The 25,577-nt window shown below is 48.3% G+C and overlaps 1 protein-coding gene across 1 annotated transcript in view; it reads left to right on the top strand.

The window, feature by feature from the left end:
* The window catches only part of LOC110525536 (GCN1 activator of EIF2AK4), a 35,502-nt gene that overhangs the window by 1,225 nt on the left and 8,700 nt on the right, over window positions 1-25,577 (top strand). Inside the window, exons 4-49 of the mRNA XM_036979667.1 lie at window positions 15-146; window positions 279-387; window positions 611-709; window positions 852-986; window positions 1,083-1,151; window positions 1,321-1,429; window positions 1,534-1,608; window positions 1,699-1,827; window positions 1,934-1,984; window positions 2,092-2,190; window positions 2,275-2,448; window positions 2,597-2,749; window positions 2,874-2,966; window positions 3,076-3,151; window positions 3,269-3,428; window positions 3,633-3,822; window positions 4,583-4,707; window positions 4,898-5,076; window positions 5,220-5,313; window positions 9,129-9,242; window positions 9,356-9,554; window positions 9,889-10,041; window positions 14,677-14,858; window positions 15,089-15,169; window positions 15,287-15,430; window positions 15,514-15,638; window positions 16,204-16,393; window positions 17,592-17,662; window positions 17,816-17,981; window positions 18,122-18,316; window positions 18,448-18,694; window positions 18,805-18,926; window positions 19,073-19,187; window positions 19,385-19,564; window positions 20,273-20,493; window positions 20,616-20,684; window positions 20,779-21,114; window positions 21,211-21,353; window positions 21,518-21,635; window positions 21,736-21,951; window positions 22,491-22,655; window positions 22,837-22,998; window positions 23,731-23,823; window positions 23,990-24,133; window positions 24,315-24,584; window positions 24,776-24,889. Coding sequence (XP_036835562.1) covers window positions 15-146; window positions 279-387; window positions 611-709; window positions 852-986; window positions 1,083-1,151; window positions 1,321-1,429; window positions 1,534-1,608; window positions 1,699-1,827; window positions 1,934-1,984; window positions 2,092-2,190; window positions 2,275-2,448; window positions 2,597-2,749; window positions 2,874-2,966; window positions 3,076-3,151; window positions 3,269-3,428; window positions 3,633-3,822; window positions 4,583-4,707; window positions 4,898-5,076; window positions 5,220-5,313; window positions 9,129-9,242; window positions 9,356-9,554; window positions 9,889-10,041; window positions 14,677-14,858; window positions 15,089-15,169; window positions 15,287-15,430; window positions 15,514-15,638; window positions 16,204-16,393; window positions 17,592-17,662; window positions 17,816-17,981; window positions 18,122-18,316; window positions 18,448-18,694; window positions 18,805-18,926; window positions 19,073-19,187; window positions 19,385-19,564; window positions 20,273-20,493; window positions 20,616-20,684; window positions 20,779-21,114; window positions 21,211-21,353; window positions 21,518-21,635; window positions 21,736-21,951; window positions 22,491-22,655; window positions 22,837-22,998; window positions 23,731-23,823; window positions 23,990-24,133; window positions 24,315-24,584; window positions 24,776-24,889 — 6,586 coding nt within the window. The remainder of the gene's footprint in view (window positions 1-14; window positions 147-278; window positions 388-610; window positions 710-851; window positions 987-1,082; window positions 1,152-1,320; window positions 1,430-1,533; window positions 1,609-1,698; window positions 1,828-1,933; window positions 1,985-2,091; window positions 2,191-2,274; window positions 2,449-2,596; window positions 2,750-2,873; window positions 2,967-3,075; window positions 3,152-3,268; window positions 3,429-3,632; window positions 3,823-4,582; window positions 4,708-4,897; window positions 5,077-5,219; window positions 5,314-9,128; window positions 9,243-9,355; window positions 9,555-9,888; window positions 10,042-14,676; window positions 14,859-15,088; window positions 15,170-15,286; window positions 15,431-15,513; window positions 15,639-16,203; window positions 16,394-17,591; window positions 17,663-17,815; window positions 17,982-18,121; window positions 18,317-18,447; window positions 18,695-18,804; window positions 18,927-19,072; window positions 19,188-19,384; window positions 19,565-20,272; window positions 20,494-20,615; window positions 20,685-20,778; window positions 21,115-21,210; window positions 21,354-21,517; window positions 21,636-21,735; window positions 21,952-22,490; window positions 22,656-22,836; window positions 22,999-23,730; window positions 23,824-23,989; window positions 24,134-24,314; window positions 24,585-24,775; window positions 24,890-25,577) is intronic.

The following is a 25,577-nucleotide window of genomic DNA, read 5'->3' as shown; positions in this document are numbered from 1 at the left end:
CATGTCTTCTCTAGGGATGCTGCATCTCGACGAGCCCTCCTCTCCGTCATTGGCCTACTGGCCGAGTCTCAACCTGAAATCTTAGCAACCAGCCTTCTCCACTGCCTCCTCAACTGTGGCGTCATTAGCAAGAATGGAGCACCCAGGTAGGACATGGGGATAGGAATGGGGCTAAGTCTAAATGCTTTGTATACAGTTCTGTGAAATATTGTACTAATTTCACCACATACTGAATACCTTATTTGTGTTCACTGTCCATCTTGTTGTGGTGTTGTCAGTAAGAGCACAGGCTCGGCTGCCTTCACCGGGCTGGCCTGGACCTGCCTGTTGGTTCGCTCTGTGTTCTTGGCTCCAGAGAAAAGAGTGGGCCCCATCTGGAAGAAACTGGTAAGTGAGCAAGGAATCGGACACTGCTTATAGAAACCATGCCTTTCACCTCCCAGAAATCACTATTTACATACATACTGTGAAACGATTTCGGCATGAATTTAGATGTCGTCTAGTTCCACACAGGTGATGGCATGTTGGATTTGGTTGTTAAGGGACTTGTTAAGCCCTACTACTGTTTATGCATCCACCCATCCATGCTTCACTATCTTTCCTCTGACAGGTGGAGGTACAGAGTTTACTGCTGGCTGAGGTGGTGGGAGGTGCTCAAGCAACAGCACTGAAGTCAACCCTGAAGAACCTGAGCCACCTATGGAAAAAGGTAAGGGAGGTGTGGGGTTGGTATTCAAGGAACGCCAGACAGTAATAAGGAATATTTGGACACTGTCATCATGGTCCCGTGTAAAATCAATATATTGGATTTGCTATGATTTAAAATGCTTGTCTCTGCTGTTTTTCTCCAGAACCCTGGCCTGGCAGATCAGTATATAAGCACCCTGTTGAGTCTGGAGCAGAACCCCAGCTCACTGGCTCTGCTGGGGGTGTGTCTGGACTTCTGCACAACTCACAAAGACATGGCCACCGTAGAGAAACACAAGGTGAGTCTGTTATTTGAATTCAGTTAAATTAAAGATATTTCTATATAATAATTTTTAAAAATTATATCTGTAACCAAGCCTTTATTTTGTTTTTAGAGTGCCATATTGGACCTGTATATGAAGGCAGTACTCATGAGCAAGACTAGACCACACCAACACCTATTGGTGAGTGGCGCTGGACTGGCTCTGAAACTGCTTTTGTCAGTGAGACCCAAAGATTGGAGTTCACAACCTAAAGACCTCCCATAGCCACAATTGATGTGTATTGTAAAATATATTTTGGGTGTTGGCGCTAAAAATTCTTCTCTGTAATGTGTTTTGTGTTCTTCTGCAGGACAAGAGTGGTTCCTTGCTGCGCCATGTCTCCCACTCTGAGTTCAAGGAGCTGCTGCTGCCTGCCCTGCAGAAGGCCATGCTCCGCAGCCCAGAGAATGCCATGCAGAGTCAGTACAGTAGCTAATATCTCAATCAAACACATTTTTGTTTATATTACCTACTATGTATTGTAGTTTTGTCCTTTCAAGATATAATTTCCTCTCTCCTTCAGCCGTCTCGTGTCTACTGGCTTCAGTGACTCTTGACCTCAGTCAGTATGCCATGGATATTGGAAAAGGCATTGCAAGTAAGTCAGCCCTTTATATGTAGAAATTTAGCTTTTTGAGGATGTTTCTCTGTGTGTGTGTGTGTAACCAGGCTGTAATGTGTGTTTCAGGTCAGCTGAAGGCCAATAATCCCCAGCTGATGGAGCAGGCAGTGCAGGCCATGCAGAACCTGGCCAAGCAGTGTAGTGACCCTAGCGCTGTACAGGATGTCATAACACACCTCTTCAGCATCCTGGGAGGCAAGGACAACTCACTTTACTATGACCTAAGAAACATTTGAGCACACATGGCACAACACCCAAGTGTAAAATATGTTTTTGCACTAACAGAACTGTGTATTTTCAGGGTCAGAGGGGAAGCTCACAGCGTTCGGCCAGAAGATGAGTGTCCTGTCAGGTAGCGTGGTCACTAGTCTTCTGTCCTTCATAACCCACACTTAGTATGTAGTCTTGCAGACCGATGGGTGTTGTCTTTTAACCCTGGTTTTGACTTGTTCTGTCCAGGTATCGGCAGCTGCAGCCATCATGCTGTGTCGGGCACCTCTAGCCAAACTCTCAGCTCTGCAGTCGCTGTGCTGTTCATCCCTTATCTGCAACAAGAAGGTAAGAACTATCTCTCATTCGTTCCTCCTTCTTATTCCCTTCATCCATAGAGCGAGAGGTGCTCATGTTGTGTTTCTGTGTCAGTCCATGAGGGGACCTTGGTGCACGCAGTGGCTATGCTGTCTCAGTGGAGTGGGCGGCTGACGGTGGAGGTCCCCAAGGCTCTGCTGGACTGGTTCAAGAAGGCCTTCACCCTCAAGACGTCGACCTCTCCTGTCCGCCACGCATACCTGCAGGCCATGCTGGCGGCATTCAAAGGTTAGTTAGTCACAGGCACTGGGCAACTGTTGCCTGTGTGTCTGTGAGCTTGTCTTTGAAATTAAATAACTTGTCTGTGTGTATTGATCCAGTTCTACGGAATGTAGGAGGCACAGAATCACAGCCCTGCCCTCTCTCTCCTCTCCAGGTGACACTCTGGGACAGGTGTCTGACCTCGTGCCCCTCCTTCTCCAGACAGTGGAGAAGGCTGCGGCCCAGAACTCCCAGCATGCTCTGCTCTCAGAGGGCGTGGCTGCTGCTGTTCTCCTGAGTCGACTATCTCTGCTGGAGACTCAGACGGGTGAGAGAATTTAGGATCATGACACCCCATAATTATTGAAGGTTGAGGTTCCCAGTAGGGGACAGTGCCTTTGTTCATCAGTTTAGAGACTGACATAGAATGGTGTGTTTTGTCTTTGCTGCAGAGGCCAAGTTGGCTGTCTTCTGGACCCTGATCCTGGATGAGAAGAAACCTTTATTCACCACAGAGAAGTTCCTCTCCCAGGCCAGTGAGGAAGGTGAGGCATAATAAACAAACAGTACACAAAACACTAATGCAGACTGTCAGTAATCGCACAAGTGTCAACATATGGGACGATATTGAGTATTAAATCTCTTTCACACCAGCGTTGTGCACAGTGATACAGCTGTGTGAGAGAATCTTCTTGGACCACTCCCACCGACTCACCAACGGCAAATCACCGTGAGTGATTGTTTTACTGTCTCAGTCGCTCTGAATTTGTATCAGCATTTTGCGTAACACATTTCCATGTTTAGTTATCTGTAAGTGTTGACTCTTTCTGCTCTCCTCACCTGTCAGGATGTACCACCGTGCCACTGTGGCGGTGCTGCTGTCTCGTAGTTGGCGTGTGCGGAAGCGGGCACAGCAGACCGTGAAGAAGCTGCTCTCCTCCCTGGGAGGCTCCGGGCTGGCCCACGGCCTTCTGGGAGAACTAAAAGTGGTAATCAACAAACACAAGGTACAAATAGTTGACTGTGAGGCACTAAGAATTTTTATAGATTTGTAGTTGCAGGTCTCACCTCAGTGGTACTATAAACTAGTAATGACTGATTTTAAATTCGGGTGTTAAGTACAAATATTTTAATTGTATTTGTAGTGTAATATGAATGTCTACATTATCCCTTTGTCATTGACTATATACTGTGTCTTTGTCTTTACCCAGGTGTTGCCTCAGGAGGTGCTGCAGACAGAGTCAGGGGAGTTGTCTGAGGTGGGAAAGGCCTACAGTCCCCCTCGCGTCCTGCTGGAGGCGCTGTGTGTGGTGTGCTCTGTGGCCGGCCAGTGGAACGACACAGCCGAGGCAGACAAGATTGCCATGGAGATCCTGGTCGTCACCCACCATCCCTCCATAGGTTTGTTAGTTTACTTGTTACCGCGCTCCACAGCATCTTTCATAGTGCAGTTTGTATGAACTAGGGATGGGCAAGGTTCATCAAATATCTGAACGGATGTTAGTATTCGATTACGTGTGTTAATTTAGCGAGATATTTTTTTTTTTTATATACCTATATTTATTTTTAGGCCTATTTTATCGAAAAAGCTTTGTTTAAATTATTTTACATGGATAAACCATAACATTTGAAATTATTAATTTAATAAACAAACTAACTTTAGAATGTAGTTTTTATAACTGTGTGTCGAACTATTGCTGCACATTTAACCCTCCAGGCTGCCCTGACCTTAGTATGCTATTTTCCCCACTTCAAATAGCAGTTACATGCGCTCACCTAACGTTTCCACAACACCTGACACAGATCAATGCAAAACACTCTTAATAACATTTAATGTTTTAGTTTTGTATTATCACTTAAAGTGTTTTAAAATGATATGCAGAATCTTTTTCTAACAATCAATTCTATCATGGTGAAAATCTTCTCTTTCGTTGTTGCTGTTAGCTAAACTACTGGAGAAAAGCAGCATGTCTCCTGTTTACCTCTGCCATGTGCATTTGCGTCGTTCTGATTGGTCAAGATTCAATATCAAAGAGCTTTTCTTTTTTTGAATTTCGATTTGGATTTCTGAACAATGATGATATTATTTAAAATGCCCATCCCTAGTATAAACCCACTACTAGTACTGACATCTTTCCCCCCCTCCTCTCCGATGATGCAGTTGAAGCTCGACCCGGTTTCTGGCCGCACCTGCTGTCCAGCATGAACATCAAGGCCGACGAGTTCATAGACAAGAACCTGGATGACATTCTGCCACGGCTGTTGCAGGCCAATGCTGACAATCAGGTCGGAACATATTTTACATATTGACATCCTTATATCAGATGTACCCACAATACACATACATACTTACAATCACAGCCAAGGGATGGTTGAGGCCTACATTTGCTCTCTGTGATTGGATGAGACAAGCCTATGGTCCAACTTGTCATATTCTCTTATTGGCTGACTGATGGTCGTCCTCTTGTTTCACCAGGCTATAAGGAATGCGGTCGGTGCCCTGTCCGGTCTCTCTCCCATCAAGCTGCTGCCACGGGTGATGGTGCATGTGACACAGTGGCTATCCAATCCTGCGTTGCGGCAGGTCACCAGGGAGGAGTACGCCATCATGCTAACCCCTGAGGGAGAGCTGTATGACAAGAGCATCATCCAGAGGTAGGACACTAATACAGTGTAAGAGCTGTTCTATGGGCAATAATGCTTATCATTGTTTCAAAGACCTTGGCTATGTTGATTTCTTAGTTAAACTGAAAGGCTGGTTTCAACATTTCATTCTCTTCCTCCCGTGTCCTGTGCAGTGCCCAGCAGGAGAGCACAAAGAAGGGCAACATGAAGAGGGAGAACAAGGCCTACTCGTATAAGGAACAGATCATAGAGCTAGAGCTGCAAGAGGTGAGACTATGGGGGGCTATGATTGATTAACTGTTGCGCTCCTACCTCTTACCTTATTACAGTGCCTTCAGAAAATATTCACACCCCTTGACTTTTTCCACATTTTGTTGTTACAGCCTGAATTTAAAATTGATTGAATTTAGATAAAAAACATTTCTCACTGGCCTACACAAAATACTCCATAATGTCAATGTGGAATTATGTCCCTCAGTCGAGCAGTGAATTTCAAACACAGATTCAACCACGAAGGCCAGGGAGATTTTTCAGTGCTTCGCAAAGAAGGGAACATATTGGTATAAATAAAAAAGCAAACATTAAATATCCCTTTGAGACTGGTTAAGTTAATTACACTGTGGATGGTGTATCAATATACCCAGTCACTACAATTTTTTAAAATGCAACTTTTATTTAACTAGGCAAGTCAGTTAAGAACAAATTCTTATTTACAATGACGGCCTACCAAAAAGGCAAAAGGCCTCCTGCAGGCAGGGATTAAAAAATAATAATGAATACAATATACAGTTGGGCAAAAAAGTATTTAGTCAGCCACCAATTGTGCAAGTTCTCCCACTTAAAAAGATGAGGCCTGTAATTTTCATCATAGGTACCCTTCAACTATGACAGACAAAACGAGAAAAAAAATCCAGATAATCACATTGTAGGATTGTAGTAAGCTAGTAGCCTATTAAACTTGGCTGTGGCCAGGGTCATGGAAGCTCTGTAGCCACAGTGATTTGAGCTATCCAATTGGGCAGCATAGTAGGTGCTCTAGATTTGGTCACAGATTTGCCGGTCCGCCGGGTGTGCAGGACTTTAGAATCAAGTGCACCTACCGGCAACAGCTCAACACAATTTTTTTTAGAGGAAGCCTCTCTCGTTGGCTTTCTACAGAAATATTTGATGATCAACTAGGAATGCCTTGAAGATTGACCGGTTGACGACCACTGGGTTAGAGTTTAATGGCTGTGATAGGACTGAAGATAGATCAACAACATTGTAGTTACTCCACAACACTAACCTGATTGAGACAGTAAAAGTGAATCCTGTACAGAATAAAAATATTCCAAGATGTCAGGGATGTTAACCCTGGTGTCCTGGCTAAATTCCCAATCTGGCCCTCACCATCACGGTCACGTAATCATCCCCAGCTTCCAATTGGCTCGTTGTATCTATTTCCCAGGTCGTTGCTGTAAATGAGAATGTGTTCTCAGTCAACTTACCTGGTAAAATAAGGGTTAAATTAAGTCTGCCAGATCGGAGGCAATAGGGATGACCAGGGATGTTCTCTTGATAAGAGCATGGTTTTGACAATTTTCCCGTCCTGCTAGACATTCAAAATGTAATGTACTTTTGGGTGTCAGGGAAAATGTATGGAGTTACATTTTTATTTTCTTTAGGAATGTAGTCAAGTGAAACTTGTCAAATATAAATAAAGTAAAATACAGATACTGAAAAAAATGACTTAAGTAGTACCTTAAAGTATTTCTACTTAAGTACTTTACACCACAGCAAAACAGCAATAAGGCACTAATGTAAAACTGCAAAAAATGTGGCAAAGCAATTCACTTTTTGTCCTGAATACAAAGTGTGATGTTTGGGGCAAATCCAATTCTACACATTGAGTACCACTCTCCATATTTTCAAGCATAGTGGTGGCTGCATCATGTTATGGATATGCTTGTAATTGTTAAGGATTGAGGAGTTTTTCAGGATAAAAATAAATGGGATGGTGCTCAGCACAGGCAAAATCCTAGAGGAAACCCGGTTCAGTCTGCTTTCCACCAGACACTGGGGGATGAATTCACCTTTAAGCAGGACAGTAACCTAAAACACAAGGCCAAATCTACACTGGAGTTGCTTACCAAGAAGACAATGAATGTTTGACTTGTTGCTCTGCGTGTGCTCACTGCTCAATAATTGTCTATTTTGTCATTATTTTTAATAACCTACCCGGGGACTGCGGTTGAAAATTAGCCAACTGGCTAAAACCGGCACTTTTACTGAAACGTTGATTAATGTGCACCGTCCCTGTAAAAAATAAAATTCACTCACTCAAGCTACTTGGAAAATCTATGGCAAGACCTGAACATGGTAGTCTAGCAATGACCAACAATCAATTTGACAGAGCATGAAACATTTTGAAAAGAAAAATGGGCAAATGTTGCACAACCCACTTGTGGAAAGATCTTAGGGACTTACCTAGAAACACTCTCAGCTGTAATCTCTGCCAAAGTTGAAGTATTGACTCAGGGCTGTGAATACTTTCATTTTCAATACATTTGCAAATATCTAAAAACATGTTTAACTTTGTCATTGAGTAGTGTATAGTAGATGTGTAGATGTTTGAGATTTTAATTTTTTTTAGTCCATTTTGAATTCCGTCTAACACAACAAAGTGAAATAAGTCGAGGGGTATGAGTACTGTGCACTGGGTATGAGTACTGTGCACTGTGTATGGGCTAATAGATGCAGGAGCATATTGGTACTGTTTGATGATCCTCTGTTATCAGAGAATGTAAAATGAACAAAAATATAAACGCAACATGTTACAGTTTATATAAAGAAATCAGTCAATTGAAATAAATTCATTAGGCGGTTATCTATGGATTTGTCATGACTGGGAATACAGATATGCATCTGTTGGTCATAGATACCTTAAAAAAATGGTTGGGGCGTGGATCAGAAAACCAGCCAGTATCTGGTGTGACCACCATTTGCGTCTCGCAGTGTGACACATCTCCTTCGCTTGTTGATCTGGCTGTTGATTGTGGAATGTTGTGCCACTCCTCTTCAGTGGTTGTGCGAAGTTGTTGGATATTGGCGGGAACTAGCACACATTGCTGTACATGTTTATACAGTGCATCCCAAACATGCTTAATGAGTGACATGTCTGGTGAGTATGCAGTTGTGTTCATTGTCCGTAGCTTATCCCTGCTCATACCAAAACCCCACCGCCAAGAATGGTGCACTCTGTTCACAAGGTTGACATTGGCAAACAGCTCGCCCACATGATGCAATACACACTGTCTGCCATTGGCTCGGTACAGTTGAAACCGGGATTCATCTGTGAAGAGCACACTTCTCCAGCGTACCAGTGGTCATTGAAGGTGAGAATTTTCCCACTGAAATCGGTTATAACGCAGAACAGGTGAGGACAACGAGCATGCAGATGAGCTTCCCAGAAATGGTTTCTGACAGTTCGTGCAGAAATTCTTGGGTTGTGCAAAGCCACAGTTTCATCAGCTGTCTGTGTGGCTGGTCTGACGATCCCGCAGGTGAAGAAGCCGGGTGTGGCGGTCCTAGACGTGTTCTGTGGTTGTGAGGCCAGTTGGATGTACTGTTAATTCTTTGGCAACAGCACTGGTGGACATTCCTGCGGACAGCATGTCAATTGCACAATCCCTCAACTTGAGACATCTGTGACATTGTGTTTTGTGACACAACTGCACATTTTAGAGTGGCAGAGATATTGTCCCCAGCACAAGGTACACCTGTGTAATGATCATGCTGTTTAATCTGCTGCTTGATATGCTACACCTGTCAAGTGGATGGATTATCTTGGCAAAGATAGAAATGCTCACTAACAGGGATGTAAACAAAGTTGTGGACAAAATTCAAGAGAAATCAACTTTTTGTGCATATGGAACATTTCTGGGATTATTTATTACAGCTCATGAAACATGGGACCAACACTTTTACATGTTTTGTATTTTTGTTCAGTATAATAGGTCTAAGTTGAATTATGATTGAACCATCATTAATTGAAGAAAGTAGAGTTATCATGAAATGAACACAGTGATTTCTGTCTGTTTTAGGAGATCAAGAAGAAGAAAGGCATCAAAGACGAGTTGCAGCTGACCAGCAAACAGAAGGAGATGATGCAAGCCCAGCTGGAGAAAGAGTCCTCCATTCGCAAGAGACTACAAGGGGTACGGCCAGACAATTTGACATTTTTCACACTTATCCAGTTTCTCAAACATTAAACTCTAGACATTGACATAATGTTCCTGTTGTTTGATCGATCGACTGTTGTGGTTGTCAGTTGGACATGGAGCTGCAGTGTGCGGTGGGTCTGCTGGAGGCAATGTTGATCCAGAAGCCTCCCCAGATCTCCTGGCAGCTCCCAGGGGTCCTCCAGGTCCTACTTCCCCTCCTCCACTCCCCCCTGGCCGCCCCACGCCTGCAGCAGGCCTTCCTCGACATAGGAGCCTGCCTCATGCCCACTGAGCTGCACTACCTGGGTACATATAATATATGGTGTAATATATTCAATTTTGTAGACACTTTTATCCAAAGCATAAACGAATACACTCGGTAGAGCTTTCCTCTCACTTCCCTCATATGTCCTTGTTCACACACCTTCACAGATCTGACAGGACTAGATAGGAGAAAATAACATGGAAACTCCATCTAGCCTACATGAAAACTATGTGGAGTTATTGCTTGTACTTATCCAGTTGTCTCTGATCTTTAAATGGGAGTGAACAAAGATAAGGTGGAGGGAAAAACGTTCTACTTCCTGTGATGAAACTTCCTCTTACCTCCTGCATGTTCTACTCATGGTCTTCTCCGCAGCTGTGCTGGTGGGCCGGGTGACACTGCGCCTGATGAAACCTGAGTGTGATCTGGACGAGGCCTGGGGACAGGAGGATCTAGAAACAGCCACCCAGCGCACTGTCGGGCTGCTGCACATGCACACTGTCCCACACAGAGAGGGCAAGGCTGGTGGTGAGAGCGCGCACACACACACACACACACAGAGAGGGCATGGCTGGTGGTGTGAACATACACACACATAGAGAGGGCAAGGCTGGTGGTGAGCACACACACACACATGGAGAGGGCAAGGCTGGTGGTGTGAAAACATATACACACACATAGAGAGGGCAAGGCTGGTGGTGTGAAAACATATACACACACATAGAGAGGGCAAGGCTGGTGGTGTGAAAACATACACACACACATAGAGAGGGCAAGGCTGGTGGTGTGAAAACATACACACACACATAGAGAGGGCAAGGCTGGTGGTGTGAAAACATACACACACACACACACACACACACACACACACAGAGAGGGCAAGGCTGGTGGTGTGAAAACATACACACACACAGAGAGGGCAAGGCTGGTGGTGTGAAAACATACACACACACACAGAGAGGGCAAGGCTGGTGGTGTGAAAACATACACACACACACAGAGAGGGCAAGGCTGGTGGTGTGAAAACATACACACACACATAGAGAGGGCAAGGCTGGTGGTGTGAAAACATACACACACACACAGAGAGGGCAAGGCTGGTGGTGTGAAAACATACACACACACACAGAGAGGGCAAGGCTGGTGGTGTGAAAACATACACACACATAGAGAGGGCAAGGCTGGTGGTGTGAAAACATACACACACATAGAGAGGGCAAGGCTGGTGGTGTGAAAACATACACACACATAGAGAGGGCAAGGCTGGTGGTGTGAAAACAGACACACACATAGAGAGGGCAAGGCTGGTGGTGTGAAAACAGACACACACATAGAGAGGGCAAAGCTGGTGGTGTGAAAACAGACACACACATAGAGAGGGCAAGGCTGGTGGTGTGAAAACAGACACACACATAGAGAGGGCAAGGCTGGTGGTGTGAAAACAGACACACACATAGAGAGGGCAAGGCTGGTGGTGTGAAAACAGACACACACACACACAGAGAGGGCAAGGCTGGTGGTGAGCACACACAGAGAGGGCAAGGCTGGTGGTGAGCACACACAGAGAGGGCAAGGCGGGTAGTGAGCACACAGAGCGAGGGCAAGGCTGGTGGTGAGCACACACACACACACAGAGAGCGAGCAAGGCTGGTGGTGAGCGCACAGAGAGGGCAAGGCTGGTGGTGAATGCACAGAGCGAGGGCAAGGCTGGTGGTGAACGCACAGAGAGAGGGCAAGGCTGGTGGAGAACGCACAGAGAGAGGGCAAGGCTGGTGGTGAACGCACAGAGAGAGGGCAAGGCTGGTGGTGAACGCACGGAGAGAGGGCAAGGCTGGTGGTGAACGCACAGAGAGAGGGCAAGGCTGGTGGTGAACGCACAGAGAGGGCAAGGCTGGTGGTGAACGCACAGAGAAAGGGCAAGGCTGGTGGTGAGCGCACAGAGAGAGGGCAAGGCTGGTGGTGAGCGCACACACACAGAGAAAGGGCAAAGCTGGTGGTGAGCGCACACACACAGAGAAAGGGCAAAGCTGGTGGTGAGCGCACACACACAGAGAAAGGGCAAAGCTGGTGGTGAGCACACACACACAGAGAAAGGGCAATGCTGGTGGTGAGCACACACACACAGAGAGAGGGCAAGGCTGGTGGTGAGCACACACACACAGAGAGAGGGCAAGGCTGGTGGTGTGAAAACATATACACACACATAGAGAGGGCAAGGCTGGTGGTGTGAAAACATACACACACACATAGAGAGGGCAAGGCTGGTGGTGTGAAAACATACACACACACATAGAGAGGGCAAGGCTGGTGGTGTGAAAACATACACACACACACACACACACACACACACAGAGAAGGCAAGGCTGGTGGTGTGAAAACATACACACACACAGAGAGGGCAAGGCTGGTGGTGTGAAAACATACACACACACACAGAGAGAGGGCAAGGCTGGTGGTGTGAAAACATACACACACACACAGAGAGGGCAAGGCTGGTGGTGTGAAAACATACACACACACATAGAGAGGGCAAGGCTGGTGGTGTGAAAACATACACACACACACAGAGAGGGCAAGGCTGGTGGTGTGAAAACATACACACACACACAGAGAGGGCAAGGCTGGTGGTGTGAAAACATACACACACATAGAGAGGGCAAGGCTGGTGGTGTGAAAACATACACACACATAGAGAGGGCAAGGCTGGTGGTGTGAAAACAGACACACACATAGAGAGGGCAAGGCTGGTGGTGTGAAAACAGACACACACATAGAGAGGGCAAAGCTGGTGGTGTGAAAACAGACACACACATAGAGAGGGCAAGGCTGGTGGTGTGAAAACAGACACACACATAGAGAGGGCAAGGCTGGTGGTGTGAAAACAGACACACACACACACAGAGAGGGCAAGGCTGGTGGTGAGCACACACAGAGAGGGCAAGGCTGGTGGTGAGCACACACAGAGAGGGCAAGGCGGGTAGTGAGCACACAGAGCGAGGGCAAGGCTGGTGGTGAGCACACACACACACACACACACACACACAGAGAGCGAGCAAGGCTGGTGGTGAGCGCACAGAGCGAGGGCAAGGCTGGTGGTGAATGCACAGAGCGAGGGCAAGGCTGGTGGTGAACGCACAGAGAGAGGGCAAGGCTGGTGGTGAACGCACAGAGAGAGGGCAAGGCTGGTGGTGAACGCACAGAGAGAGGGCAAGGCTGGTGGTGAACGCACGGAGAGAGGGCAAGGCTGGTGGTGAACGCACAGAGAGAGGGCAAGGCTGGTGGTGAACGCACAGAGAGGGCAAGGCTGGTGGTGAGCGCACAGAGAGAGGGCAAGGCTGGTGGTGAGCGCACACACACAGAGAAAGGGCAAAGCTGGTGGTGAGCGCACACACACAGAGAAAGGGCAAAGCTGGTGGTGAGCGCACACACACAGAGAAAGGGCAAAGCTGGTGGTGAGCACACACACACAGAGAAAGGGCAATGCTGGTGGTGAGCACACACACACAGAGAGAGGGCAAGGCTGGTGGTGAGCACACACACACAGAGAGAGGGCAAGGCTGGTGGTGAGCACACACACACAGAGAGAGGGCAAGGCTGGTGGTGAGCACACACACACACAGAGAGAGGGCAAGGCTGGTGGTGAGCACACACACACACACACAGAGAGAGGGCAAGGCTGGTGGTGAGCACACACACACACAGAGAGAGGGCAAGGCTGGTGGTGAGCACACACACACACAGAGAGAGGGCAAGGCTGGTGGTGAGCACACACACACACAGAGAGAGGGCAAGGCTGGTGGTGAGCACACACACACACAGAGAGAGGGCAAGGCTGGTGGTGAGCACACACACACACAGAGAAAGGGCAAGGCTGGTGGTGAACGCACAGAGAGAGGGCAAGGCTGGTGGTGAACGCACAGAGAGAGGGCAAGGCTGGTGGTGAGCACACACACAGAGAGAGGGCAAGGCTGGTGGTGAGCGCACACACACAGAGAAAGGGCAAGGCTGGTGGTGAGCGCACACACACAGAGAAAGGGCAAGGCTGGTGGTGAACGCACACACAGAGAAAGGGCAAGGCTGGTGGTGAGCACACACACAGAGGGAGGGCAAGGCTGGTGGTGAGCACACACACAGAGAAAGGGCAAGGCTGGTGGTGAACGCACACACAGAGAAAGGGCAAGGCTGGTGGTGAGCACACACACAGAGAAAAGGCAAGGCTGGTGGTGAACGCACAGAGAAAGGGCAAGGCTGGTGGTGAGCACACACACACAGAGAAAGGGCAAGGCTGGTGGTGAGCACACACACACACAGAGAAAGGGCAAGGCTGGTGGTGAGCACACACACAGAGAGAAAGGGCAAGGCTGGTGGTGAGCACACACACAGAGAGAAAGGGCAAGGCTGGTGGTGAGCACACACACAGAGAGAAAGGGCAAGGCTGGTGGTGAGCACACACACACAGAGAAAGGGCAAGGCTGGTGGTGAGCACACACACAGAGAGAGGGCAAGGCTGGTGGTGAGCACACACACACAGAGAAAGGGCAAGGCTGGTGGTGAGCACACACACACAGAGAAAGGGCAAGGCTGGTGGTGAGCACACACACACAGAGAAAGGGCAAGGTTGGTGGTGAGCACACACACACAGAGAGAGGGCAAGGCTGGTGGTGAACGCACAGAGAGAGGGCAAGGCTGGTGGTGAGCACACACACACAGAGAGAGGGCAAGGCTGGTGGTGAACGCACAGAGAGAGGGCAAGGCTGGTGGTGAACGCACAGAGAGAGGGCAAGGCTGGTGGTGAACGCACAGAGAGAGGGCAAGGCTGGTGGTGAGCACACACACACAGAGAGAGGGCAAGGCTGGTGGTGAGCACACACACACAGAGAGAGGGCAAGGCTGGTGGTGAGCACACAGAGAAAGGGCAAGGCTGGTGGTGAGCACACACACACAGAGAGAGGGCAAGGCTGGTGGTGAGCACACAGAGAAAGGGCAAGGCTGGTGGTGAGCACACACACACAGAGAAAGGGCAAGGCTGGTGGTGAGCACACACACACAGAGAAAGGGCAAGGCTGGTGAAGAAACACTGACACTACAGACACACATCAACGACTTAAACATCATTGAGATTATACCTGCTGGTGGCCTAATGCTCTCATCATGTTGTTTCAGACATGGCTCCACTGTCTGCCCCAGCCTTCTCCTTCTGTTTCCCCCTGCTCAACACCGTGCTCAGGGACTCCTCAGGCAGCACTGAGGAGACGGAGAGCATGCAGGTCCGTACCCTGCAGGTCATCAATGTGCACGCTCAACTTCGCGCTGAGGTTGACACCACAGACATACTCATCGATGAGGTAAGAGTTGATCACGTTTATCGTCTGTGTGTTGTCACATCCCTTTGTCTGAGGCATACTCCTACCAACGTATAATACTCCTACCAACGTATAATACTCCTACCAACGTATAATACTCCTACCAACGTATAATACTTTTCTCTTCCTGTACTCTCCACTCTATTCATGGCTGGCCATCATGGACAAGGGGCTTATGTTTGTATGACTTGTCTCTCTGTTTTGTCTCTCAGAATGGTCCTGAGCTGCTACCTCGTTTCAGTATGCTGCTTCTCCTGACCAGAGTCATCTCCACTGCAGCACCCAGGCTGCAGGTACACACTCCAACACCATGCTTCTACCACATTTACAGGCAAATACTAACCAGTAGAGCTCTCACATACGTTTATACAGTGTGTCTGAGTGTAGATCTGTAATTGTGTGTGTTTCAGGTGCTGGCGTCCCAGTGTCTGACAGCAGTGTGTGCCAGTGGAGGAGGAGAGAAGGGCTGTGCTCTGGCTGAGCAGGATGAGATAGACGTCCTGCTGGAGGCTTTGCTCTCCCCCTGCTTCTCTGTCAGAGACGCTGCCCTCAGGGTGAGGAAATAGTGTGTGTGTGTGTGTGTACTGTGTGTGGGTCTTTGGATGTGTGTTAATGTCCCACCTCTCTTTCTGTCCAGGGCCTGTTGGAGATGGAGATGGCTCTGCCTACAGAAAGTACAGATGCCAATGGTCTGCGTGTTCTTCGCAGGCTGTGGGTGTCCAGGTTTGATGTGGAGGAGGAGGGCAGGACCCTGGCTGAGAAGTGAGTATCTAACATTGTCTCCTCTGTGTAATACTTAGCTAGTTGAATATAGCTCCTGTCTTCAAATGACTTTGCTTTCGAGAAGTATTGCGTCTCCCCTCATGTAGCGTAGCTGCTGTGACTGACCATACCACTCTGCTCCCCTTCTCTCCCCCAGGCTGTGGCAGGCTCTGTGTCTGGAGCTGGTCCCTGACCATACCTCTCTGCTCCCCTTCTCTCCCCCAGGCTGTGGCAGGCTCTGTGTCTGGAGCTGGTCCCTGACCATACCTCTCTGCTCCCCTTCTCTCCCCCAGGCTGTGGCAGGCTCTGTGTCTGGAGCTGGTCCCTGACCATACCTCTCTGCTCCCCTTCTCTCCCCCAGGCTGTGGCAGGCTCTGTGTCTGGAGCTGGTCCCTGACCATACCTCTCTGCTCCCCTTCTCTCCCCCAGGCTGTGGCAGGCTCTGTGTCTGGAGCTGGTCCCTGACCATACCTCTCTGCTCCCCTTCTCTCCCCCAGGCTGTGGCAGGCTCTGTGTCTGGAGCTGGTCCCTGACCATACCTCTCTGCTCCCCTTCTCTCCCCCAGGCTGTGGCAGGCTCTGTGTCTGGAGCTGGTCCCTGAGCTGTGCTCTCTGCTCATCGGAGATGTGACCCACCATGAGGAGGCTGTGCGTACTGCCGGGGCCGAGGCTCTGTCCAGTGCCATCAGCGAGTACCGCGACCAGTCCCCCGCTGTCCTGGGCCAGCTCAATGAGCTCTACCACCAGAAACTCTACGTGAGTCTCCCTCACCCATGGCCCTCCTATAACAGCTCAGGAATAGTCAGGTATCAGGGGTGGTGTGTTGTTGTAAGATACACTATAAAAGTATGTGGACACCCTTTCAAATTTGTGGATTCGGCTATTTCAGCCACACCCGTTGTTGACGGGTATTAAGTTGAGCACAGAGCCATGCAATCTCCATAGACAAACATTGTCAGTAGAATGACCTTAATGAAAGAGCTGTGACTTTCAACATGGCACCGCCATAGGATGCCACCTTCTCAACAAGTCTGTTCTAAAAATGTCTGCCCTGCTAGAGTTTCCCTGGCCAACTGTAAGTGCTGTTATGGTGAAGTGGAAACAGCTCAGTCACGAAGTGGTAGGCCACACATGCTCATAGAACAGTACCGCTGAAGCACGTGAAATCATCTGTTCTCGGTTGCAACACTCACTACCGAGTTCCAAACTGCCTCTGGAAGCAAATTCAACACAATAACTGTTCGTCGGGAGCTTCATGAAATGGATTTCCATGGCTGAGCAGCCGCACACCAGCCTAAGTTAACCATACACAATGCCAAGCGTCGGCTGTAGTGGTGTAAAGCTCGCCGCCATTGGACTCTGGAGCAATGGAAAACGTTGTCTGGAGTAATGAATCACGCGTCACCATCTGGCAGTCCGACGGATGAATCTGGGTTTGGCGGATGCCAGGAGAACGCTACCTGCCCGAATGCATAGTGCCAAGTACAGTTTTGTGGAGGAGGAATAATGGTCTGGGACTGTTTGTCATGGTTTGGGCTCCTTAATTCCAGTGAAGGGAAATCTTAACGCTACAGCATACAATGACATAAATGATTCTGTGCTTCCAACTTTGTGGCAATAGTTTGGGGAAGGCTCTTTCTTGTTTCAACATGACAATGCCCCAGTGCACAAAGCGAGGTACATACAGAAATGTTTTTTCGAGATCGGTGTGGAAGAACTTGACTGGCCTGCACAGAGCCCTGACCTCACCACCTTTGGGTTGAATAGGAACGCTGAATGTTCCAACATGGAAAGCCTTCTCATAAGAGTGGAGGCTTTTATAGCAGCAAAGGGGGACCAACTACACATTAATACCCATGATTTTGGAATGAGATGTTGGATGAGCAGGTGTACACATACTTTTGGTCATGTAGTGTAGAACCATGGTTAATGTGAAACTGTTGTGTTTTTCCAGAGACCTCCTCCTATCCTGGATGCTTTAGGACGAGTCATCTCTGAACAACCACCTGACCAGTGGGAAGCCAGGTAAGCGAACGCTCTGCCACTCAACAATGTCGATACAACTCTTATTCCAGTCTATAGCACTGGGTGATGATGATAACTTTCCAGATTCTAATTTGCTGTGTTTAAGTGGCACCACCTTGTGCATGGTGTCTAAGGGTATGTTGGTGTCTGCAGGTGTGGCATCGCCCTGGCTCTGAACAAGCTGTGTCAGTATCTGGAAGAGCCCCAGGTCACTCCTCTCTTCCTGTTCTTTGTTCCTGATGCCCTGAATGACCGTCACCCTGAGGTGCGGCGCTGCATGCTGGATGCTGCCCTCTCCGCCCTCAACACACACGGAAAGGTACCAACACTCTTTATATACTCTAGACAACCACACCCTTCTCCTGGCACCCAATGCAACTGCTCCTCTCTCAATGGACTCCTACCAACTCAATACAGTATATCCCTTTTCTTTCTGAGCAGTGTGTTGTTGTGTTCCAGGACAATGTGAGCTCCCTGCTCCCCGTGTTCGAGGAGTTTCTGAAGGACGCCCCCCAGGACGCCAGCTACGACTCAGTCCGCCAGAGTGTGGTCATCCTAATGGGCTCTCTGGCCAAACATCTGGAAAAGAGTGACCCCAAGGTCAAACCCATTGTGGCCAAGCTCATTACAGCACTCTCCACACCCTCACAGCAGGTACTGGAACAATCCCTCACATTATTCGCTATAGGTTTCATTTTGATTTCCAGAACCTATATGCATTGACCTTTACAATCAAATGCCTGCTTATTGTAATAATTTCCTTGTTTGTTTCTTTCCTCCCTCAGGTCCAGGAGTCTGTGGCTAGCTGCCTGCCCCCTCTGGTCCCTGCCATCAGGGAGGATGCTGGGGGGATGGTGCGGAAGCTGCTACAGCTGCTGTTGGAAAGTGACAAGTACGCTGAGAGGAAGGGCGCGGCCTACGGCCTGGCAGGCCTGGTCAAAGGCCTGGGAATCCTGGCCCTCAAACAGCAGGACATCATGAGTACCCTGACCGACGCCATCCAGGACAAGAAGAACTTCAGACGCAGAGAGGGTCAGTGACTCCTCGCCAGTTGCTTAACCTGGCTGGTCTCTATGGTTAACTTTGTTCCCCGCTATCTGTGCCTGTGATTTTTAACACTTCTCTCTCTCTGTCTTCTCCAGGTGCCCTGTTTGCCTTTGAGATGCTGTGCAACATGCTGGGGAAGCTGTTTGAGCCCTATGTGGTCCACGTGCTGCCCCACCTCCTGCTCTGCTTCGGGGATGGGAACCAGTACGTCCGAGAGGTACAGTTAACATTACCATCTTCTCATTTTAATCCCACCTACTTTCTCTCTCTCTCCTGTTTTCTCTCACACTTCTCATTCAACACTATTTTTCCACCTAATAATTCTCACATTACGCTCTATCTAACGTCCTTGCCCTTTCCCAGGCGGCAGATGACTGTGCCAAGGCGGTGATGAGGAACCTGAGTGCCCACGGTGTGAAGCTGGTGCTGCCCTCCCTGCTGGTGGCTCTGGAGGAGGAGTCCTGGAGGACCAAAGCAGGTGAGGTTCCGCCCACTGCATCATGGGCCTTTTTTTAGAGAGCTGTGCCATGTTATCCCAAATGATAGGATTGAACCATTAAGCAATCATCTGATGGTAACCACATCCTTGTCCTCCCTTCCTTGGCCCTTACTCTGCTCCCCATTCATCTCCTCTTTCTCTCTTCTTAATCCTTCTACTCTCCTTTCCTCCTCCAGGTTCTGTGGAGCTCCTGGGTGCCATGGCATACTGTGCCCCTAAGCAGCTGTCCTCCTGCCTGCCCAGCATTGTGCCCAAGCTGACCGAGGTGCTGACTGACTCCCATGTCAAAGTGCAGAATGCCGGCCAACAGGCCTTACGACAGATCGGCTCTGTCATCCGCAACCCTGAGATCCTGGGTAGGAGGGCTATGCACAACTCTGAGATGTAGCTATAGAAATGTGGAATAAATCAGATAAAGCAGAATGTACAGTTGTGTGGAAGATATTAAGTGAAAATACTTTAAAGTACTACTTTTTTTTGGATATCTGTACTCCACTATGTATATTTTTGACAACTTTTACTTCACGACATTCCTTAAAAAATAATGTATTTTTTACTCCATACATTTTCCCTCACATCCAAAAGTACTCGTTACATTTTGAATGCTTAGCAGGACAGGAAAATTGTCAAATTCACACACTTATCAAGAGAACATCCCGACTGCATCTGATCTGGCGGACTCACTAAACACTCACTAAACACACTAAACACGCTTCATTTGTAAATGATGTGTGAGTGTTGGAGTGTCCCTGGCTATCAGTACATTTTAAAAACAAGAAAATGGTGCCGTCTTAATATAAGGAATTTGAAATGATTTATACATTTTGATACTATATTTTAGCAACTACATTTACTTTTGACACTTATGCATATTTAAAACCAAATACTTTTACTCAAGTAGTATTTTACTGGGTGACTCACTTGAGTAATTTTCTATTACAGTATCTTTACTTTTACTCAGGAATGACAATTTGGTACTTTTCCCACCAATGCATCTAGGGGGAATACAGATACCGATTGTTATTTTAGGGTAGTTACTAACAGTGTTTCTGTCCCCCTCTCAGCCATAACCCCCATCCTGCTGGACGCCCTCACTGACCCCTCCCGTAAGACCCAGAACTGCCTGCAGACGCTGCTGGACACCAAGTTTGTCCACTTCATCGACGCCCCCTCCCTGGCCCTCATCATGCCCATCGTCCAGAGGGCCTTCCAGGACCGCTCCACTGACACTCGCAAGATGGCCGCTCAGATCATCGGCAACATGTACTCCCTCACTGACCAGAAGGTACGCAGCAGCCCTGGGATATTGAGTTGCATTGTACTACAATTCATCTTCTCAAAATGCTCTGTTTATAATGTACGTGTTTCTAATGGTTGACACAATGTGTTTGTCTCTTTGTGTTGCAGGACCTGTCCCCATACCTGCCCAGTGTCATTCCTGGACTCAAAGCCTCTCTGCTGGACCCTGTGCCTGAGGTATGTACCTCTGCCTAACAGTTCAACAACAAACCCGTTAAGGGGTTTGGTTAACTGATGATAACTCTCTCTCCCTGTCCTCCTCTCCTCTCAGGTGCGTACAGTGTCAGCCAAGGCCCTGGGTGCCATGGTGAAAGGCATGGGTGAGTCGTGCTTTGATGATCTGATGCCCTGGCTCATGGAGACCCTGGCATCTGAGCAGAGCTCTGTGGACCGCTCTGGAGCTGCCCAAGGTCTGGCTGAAGTGATGGCTGGGCTGGGCGTGGAGAAGCTGGACAAGCTGATGCCAGACGTGGTGCAGACGGCCAGCAAGGTGGACATCGCGTCCCACGTCCGCGACGGTTACATCATGATGTTTATCTACCTGCCCCTCACCTTCGGGGACAGGTTCACCCCCTACGTTGGCCCCATCATCCCCTGCATCCTCAAGGTAGGGAGCACTCAACAATCACTACCATCTCTCCATTCTCTCTCTCTGGTTGTGAACACCTCTCACCAGTCTCTCCCTCTCTCCTTGGTATTACAGGCTCTGGCAGATGAGAACGAGTATGTGAGAGACACTGCCCTGCGTGCCGGCCAGCGCATCATCAGCATGTACGCTGAGACGGCCATCGCCCTGCTGCTGCCTGAACTGGAACAGGGCCTGTTTGACGACCTCTGGAGGATTAGGTCAGGCATATATATATATATATATATATATATATATATATATTACACACACACACATATACATACACACACACACACACTATACATTTTATGTCTGTATGTAAGGGTTTTACCTGGCAGCGATAGTAATGTAAGTGAGCCTCCATGTTGTCTCTGGTTCACAGGTTTAGCTCCGTGCAGCTGCTGGGAGACCTACTGTTCCACATCTCTGGAGTCACAGGGAAGATGACCACAGAGACCGCCTCAGAGGACGACAACTTTGGCACAGCGCAGTCCAACAAGGTATTCTGACAAATATGCATGATTGTACTGTATAGATGGTTGATTATAAAGTGGTTTGTATGTGGTGTTGGTGCTGAGCCCTCTTCCTTCTTTCCCCCAGGCAATCATCGGAGCCCTGGGTGGAGAGAGGCGTAACCGGGTCCTGTCTGGCCTCTACATGGGCCGTTCAGACACCCAGCTGGTGGTGCGACAGGCCTCCCTCCACGTGTGGAAGATCGTGGTGTCCAACACTCCCCGCACCCTCCGGGAGATCCTGCCCACCCTCTTCACCCTGCTGCTGGGCTTCCTGGCCTCCGACTGCCCTGACAAGAGAACGGTAACGCTACTGCTCATTAAGTCTACAATCTATGGATCCGTTTCCTCCTTGCTCAATAAGTCTACAATCTATGGAGCCGTTTCCTCCTTGCTCATTAAGTCTACAATCTATGGATCCGTTTTCTCCTTGCTCAATAAGTCTACATTCTATGGATCCGTTTCCTCCTTGCTCAATAAGTCTACAATCTATGGAGCCGTTTCCTTCTTGCTCAATAAGTCTACAATCTATGGAGCCGTTTCCTCCTTGCTCAATAAGTCTACATTCTATGGATCCGTTTCCTCCTTGCTTAATAAGTCTACAATCTATGGAGCCGTTTCCTCCTTGCTCAATAAGTCTACAATCTATGGAGCCGTTTCCTCCTTGCTCTCACAGCTTTTGCACTTTGTCACATCCCCTTTGTCTAACTCACTGTGGTCCTGTTCATTAATTGCACATTGTTAGACATTTCAGTGTTCTGAATTTGAGTGTATTTGCATTCTGTGTTCTCTCCTGCTTCTGATCCCTGGGTTACTGAATGTGGCTTCTCTCTGTGGTTGTAGATCGCTGCGAGGACACTTGGAGACCTGGTTCGTAAGCTGGGAGAGAAGATCCTCCCAGAGATCATTCCTATCCTGGAGGAGGGTCTGCGCTCAGACAAGAGTGATGAGAGGCAGGGTGTGTGCATCGGCCTCAGTGAGATCATGAAGTCCACCAGCAGGGATGCGGTCAGTACCTCAATACATACCTGGTCACTTTTTCCTTCATCTTTTAATTCATGCTTTATTTAACCTGGCATTTAACCTTGATATGAGTATCAATTTTTCAAGGAAAACTTGAAATGTCTTAGACATAGCAGGGGTAGGTGATGTGATGGTAGAGCAGTAAGTTGACTGTGTATGTTTCCAGGTGCTGATATTCTCTGAGTCCCTGGTCCCCACGGTGAGGAAGGCTCTGTGTGACCCCCTGGAGGAGGTTCGAGAGGCTGCAGCCAAGACCTTTGAGCAACTCCACGCCACCATCGGTCACCAGGCCCTGGATGACATCCTGCCTGCCCTGCTCAAACAGCTGGTGAGAGACACATCCCCACACACCAACATTAACCCTCTTCACCTCTGAACAACCCTCTGTATCCACCATAGCCATTAAAACCAGTAGATAGTGATAGCGCTGACGTCCTCCACGTATTCCTATGGAAAACTCCTGATGGTGCATGAATTATTTGATTTTGAAGCGTGCCTTATTGCTGAATTGGGGATTGAATGGCACCAAAAAATCACTAAGGATCATGGTGAAAGTGGCTGGAACTTTGGTCGATGTAGTAGCTTTCATCCTGTCGGAGTCAGCCGGGAGCCTCCTCGTAGCCTGCTGGCACGTGATTGGTCTGTGTCAGCACGTGGTCCTGTGTAACGACAAATGTTGTTGTCCAAATGGATCCCTATTTAATACAATTCCCTGATTTGTAGCTAACTTTAAAATAAATCACTGTGTGGCTCGAACTTGATCATAATAAACACATTTTAGAGCTCTAAACAGCCAACAAAAAAATAAAGCCCGTTCTGGCGATCGAAATTTACATGGGATTTCTAGGGCAGACCAGGACATTTTGTCACTGGTACGTTGCTACGCAGTAGCCTACCAGCAGAGCTTGTGACTTTACGCTCCAAACCGGACACTGGGGGCCTGGTATCCACACATTGTGTTCGGTTATACTCACTCATGTCCCTCAAGAAATTCTGGAGAGGGCAGAGAGGATCCACCGTGGAACAGAATATAGAGTGAGGTTAATGTTTCTGTGTGCAGGATGATGAGGAGACTGCGGAGTTTGCTCTGGATGGTCTGAAACAGGTGATGGCAGTAAAGAGTCGCTCTGTGCTGCCCTACCTGGTGCCCAAGGTGAGCTGTCCAAACATTATACACTCTACTAACAATGGTTCATCTCAATGATCATTTATTGGATTTATATAACACTTTTCCTGATGCTCAAAGTTGTTTTAAGTCTTTTTTTATAGTATGAGTGTAGTTCTATGTATGAATGCTATCCTCTCCTCTTCCGTGACAGCTAACTGCTCCTCCAGTGAACACGCGTGTGCTGGCCTTCCTATCTGCCGTGGCTGGAGACGCTCTGACACGCCACCTTGGGGTCATCCTGCCCGCCCTCTACTCCTCTCTGAAAGACAAGCTGGGAACAGAGGAGGGGCAGCAGGTAACAACGGCATTCATGATTACAATATGGTTGTAAAGCAGTTCCAAGTGCACAGGCACTACTATTAGTCATCATCATGGGATAATATTACAGTGGTTCTTAGTGGGCTGTTGTGGTCACTAGATGATGGCTCTGTCCCCAGGCTCATATAACCCCTGTTCTCACCCCACCCCTCCTCTAGGAGCTGGCCAGCTGCCAGGCAGTGATCCTGTCTGTGGAGGATGAGGTGGGTCAGCGTATCATCATCGAGGACCTGCTGGAGGCCACCAGATCACCTGACGCTGGTCTCAGACAGGCTGCCGCCACCATCCTGAACGGATACTTCTCCCGCACCCGCCTGGACTACAGCGCCCACACCCGCAACCTGCTGTCAGGCCTCATCCGCCTGCTCAACGACTCCAACCCGGAGGTCCTGGTGCAGAGCTGGGACGCCATTAACTCCATCACCAAGGTTAGCAGTTGGCACCAAGAGCATTACAGGCACTGGGAATGAGTTTGTCAGGGTTTACTGACGTCGTACAGTATTTGTTATGTGTTTTGGAGCTTTATTCAGCATTGATTTTATAGATAACCTTGTGACCTTTGGTTAACTGACAGAGTATGCATCTATGTGAAGTAATGTTAAACTCTTTGTTTTTGTAGAAACTGGACGCTGGCAGCCAGCTGGCTCTGATTGATGACCTGCACAGAGACATCCGGTCAGTGGCAGCAGACGTCAAGGGTCAGCATCTGCCTGGGTTCTGTCTGCCCAAGAAGGTAAGCCTCTCCTCTAGAAAGATGGCGCATTTCCACTGAGGATTTAGCCCAGTGGTTTACCCAGAAGGCTCAGACTTTTCTGTTTCCATCTACACGAGCCGGCACCCATGTCACACTGGGCCATGGCTCTGGCGGACCTACTTTAACTTGGAGCCAAGCCCCGTGGGTACTTTTTAGCTGGCATTTACATAACACTGGCTAACTGTGAACTTTAACACCTCACAAAGCAACATTCTTGAATGATACATTGGTTGTTGAAGTCTTTAGTATCACACTCCTAATGGAAACTCACTAAAGAAGTCCACATGCTTCCCAGCCGCAATGTGTAACAGCCTTATTCTAAAATTGATTAAATCATTTGTTTTCCTCATCAATCTACACACAATACCCCATAATGACAAAGCTAAAAAAGTTTTTTTTTAGAAATGTATTAAAAACAACAACAGAAATACCTGATTTACGTAAGTGTTCAGACACTTTGCTATGAGACTGGAAATTGAGCTCGGGTGCATCCTGTTTCCATTGATCATCCTTGATGTTTCTACAACTTGATTGGAGTCCACCTGTGATAAATTCAATTGATTGCACGTGATTTGGAAAGGCACACACCTGTCAATATAAGGTCCCACAGTTGACAGTGCATGTCAGAGCAAAAACCAAGCCATGAGGTCTAAGGAATTGTCCGTAG

The sequence above is a fragment of the Oncorhynchus mykiss genome, chromosome 6, assembly GCF_013265735.2.
Source record: "Oncorhynchus mykiss isolate Arlee chromosome 6, USDA_OmykA_1.1, whole genome shotgun sequence".
Classification (NCBI taxonomy): domain Eukaryota; kingdom Metazoa; phylum Chordata; class Actinopteri; order Salmoniformes; family Salmonidae; genus Oncorhynchus; species Oncorhynchus mykiss.
This window is presented reverse-complemented; position numbering and strand designations above follow the sequence as displayed.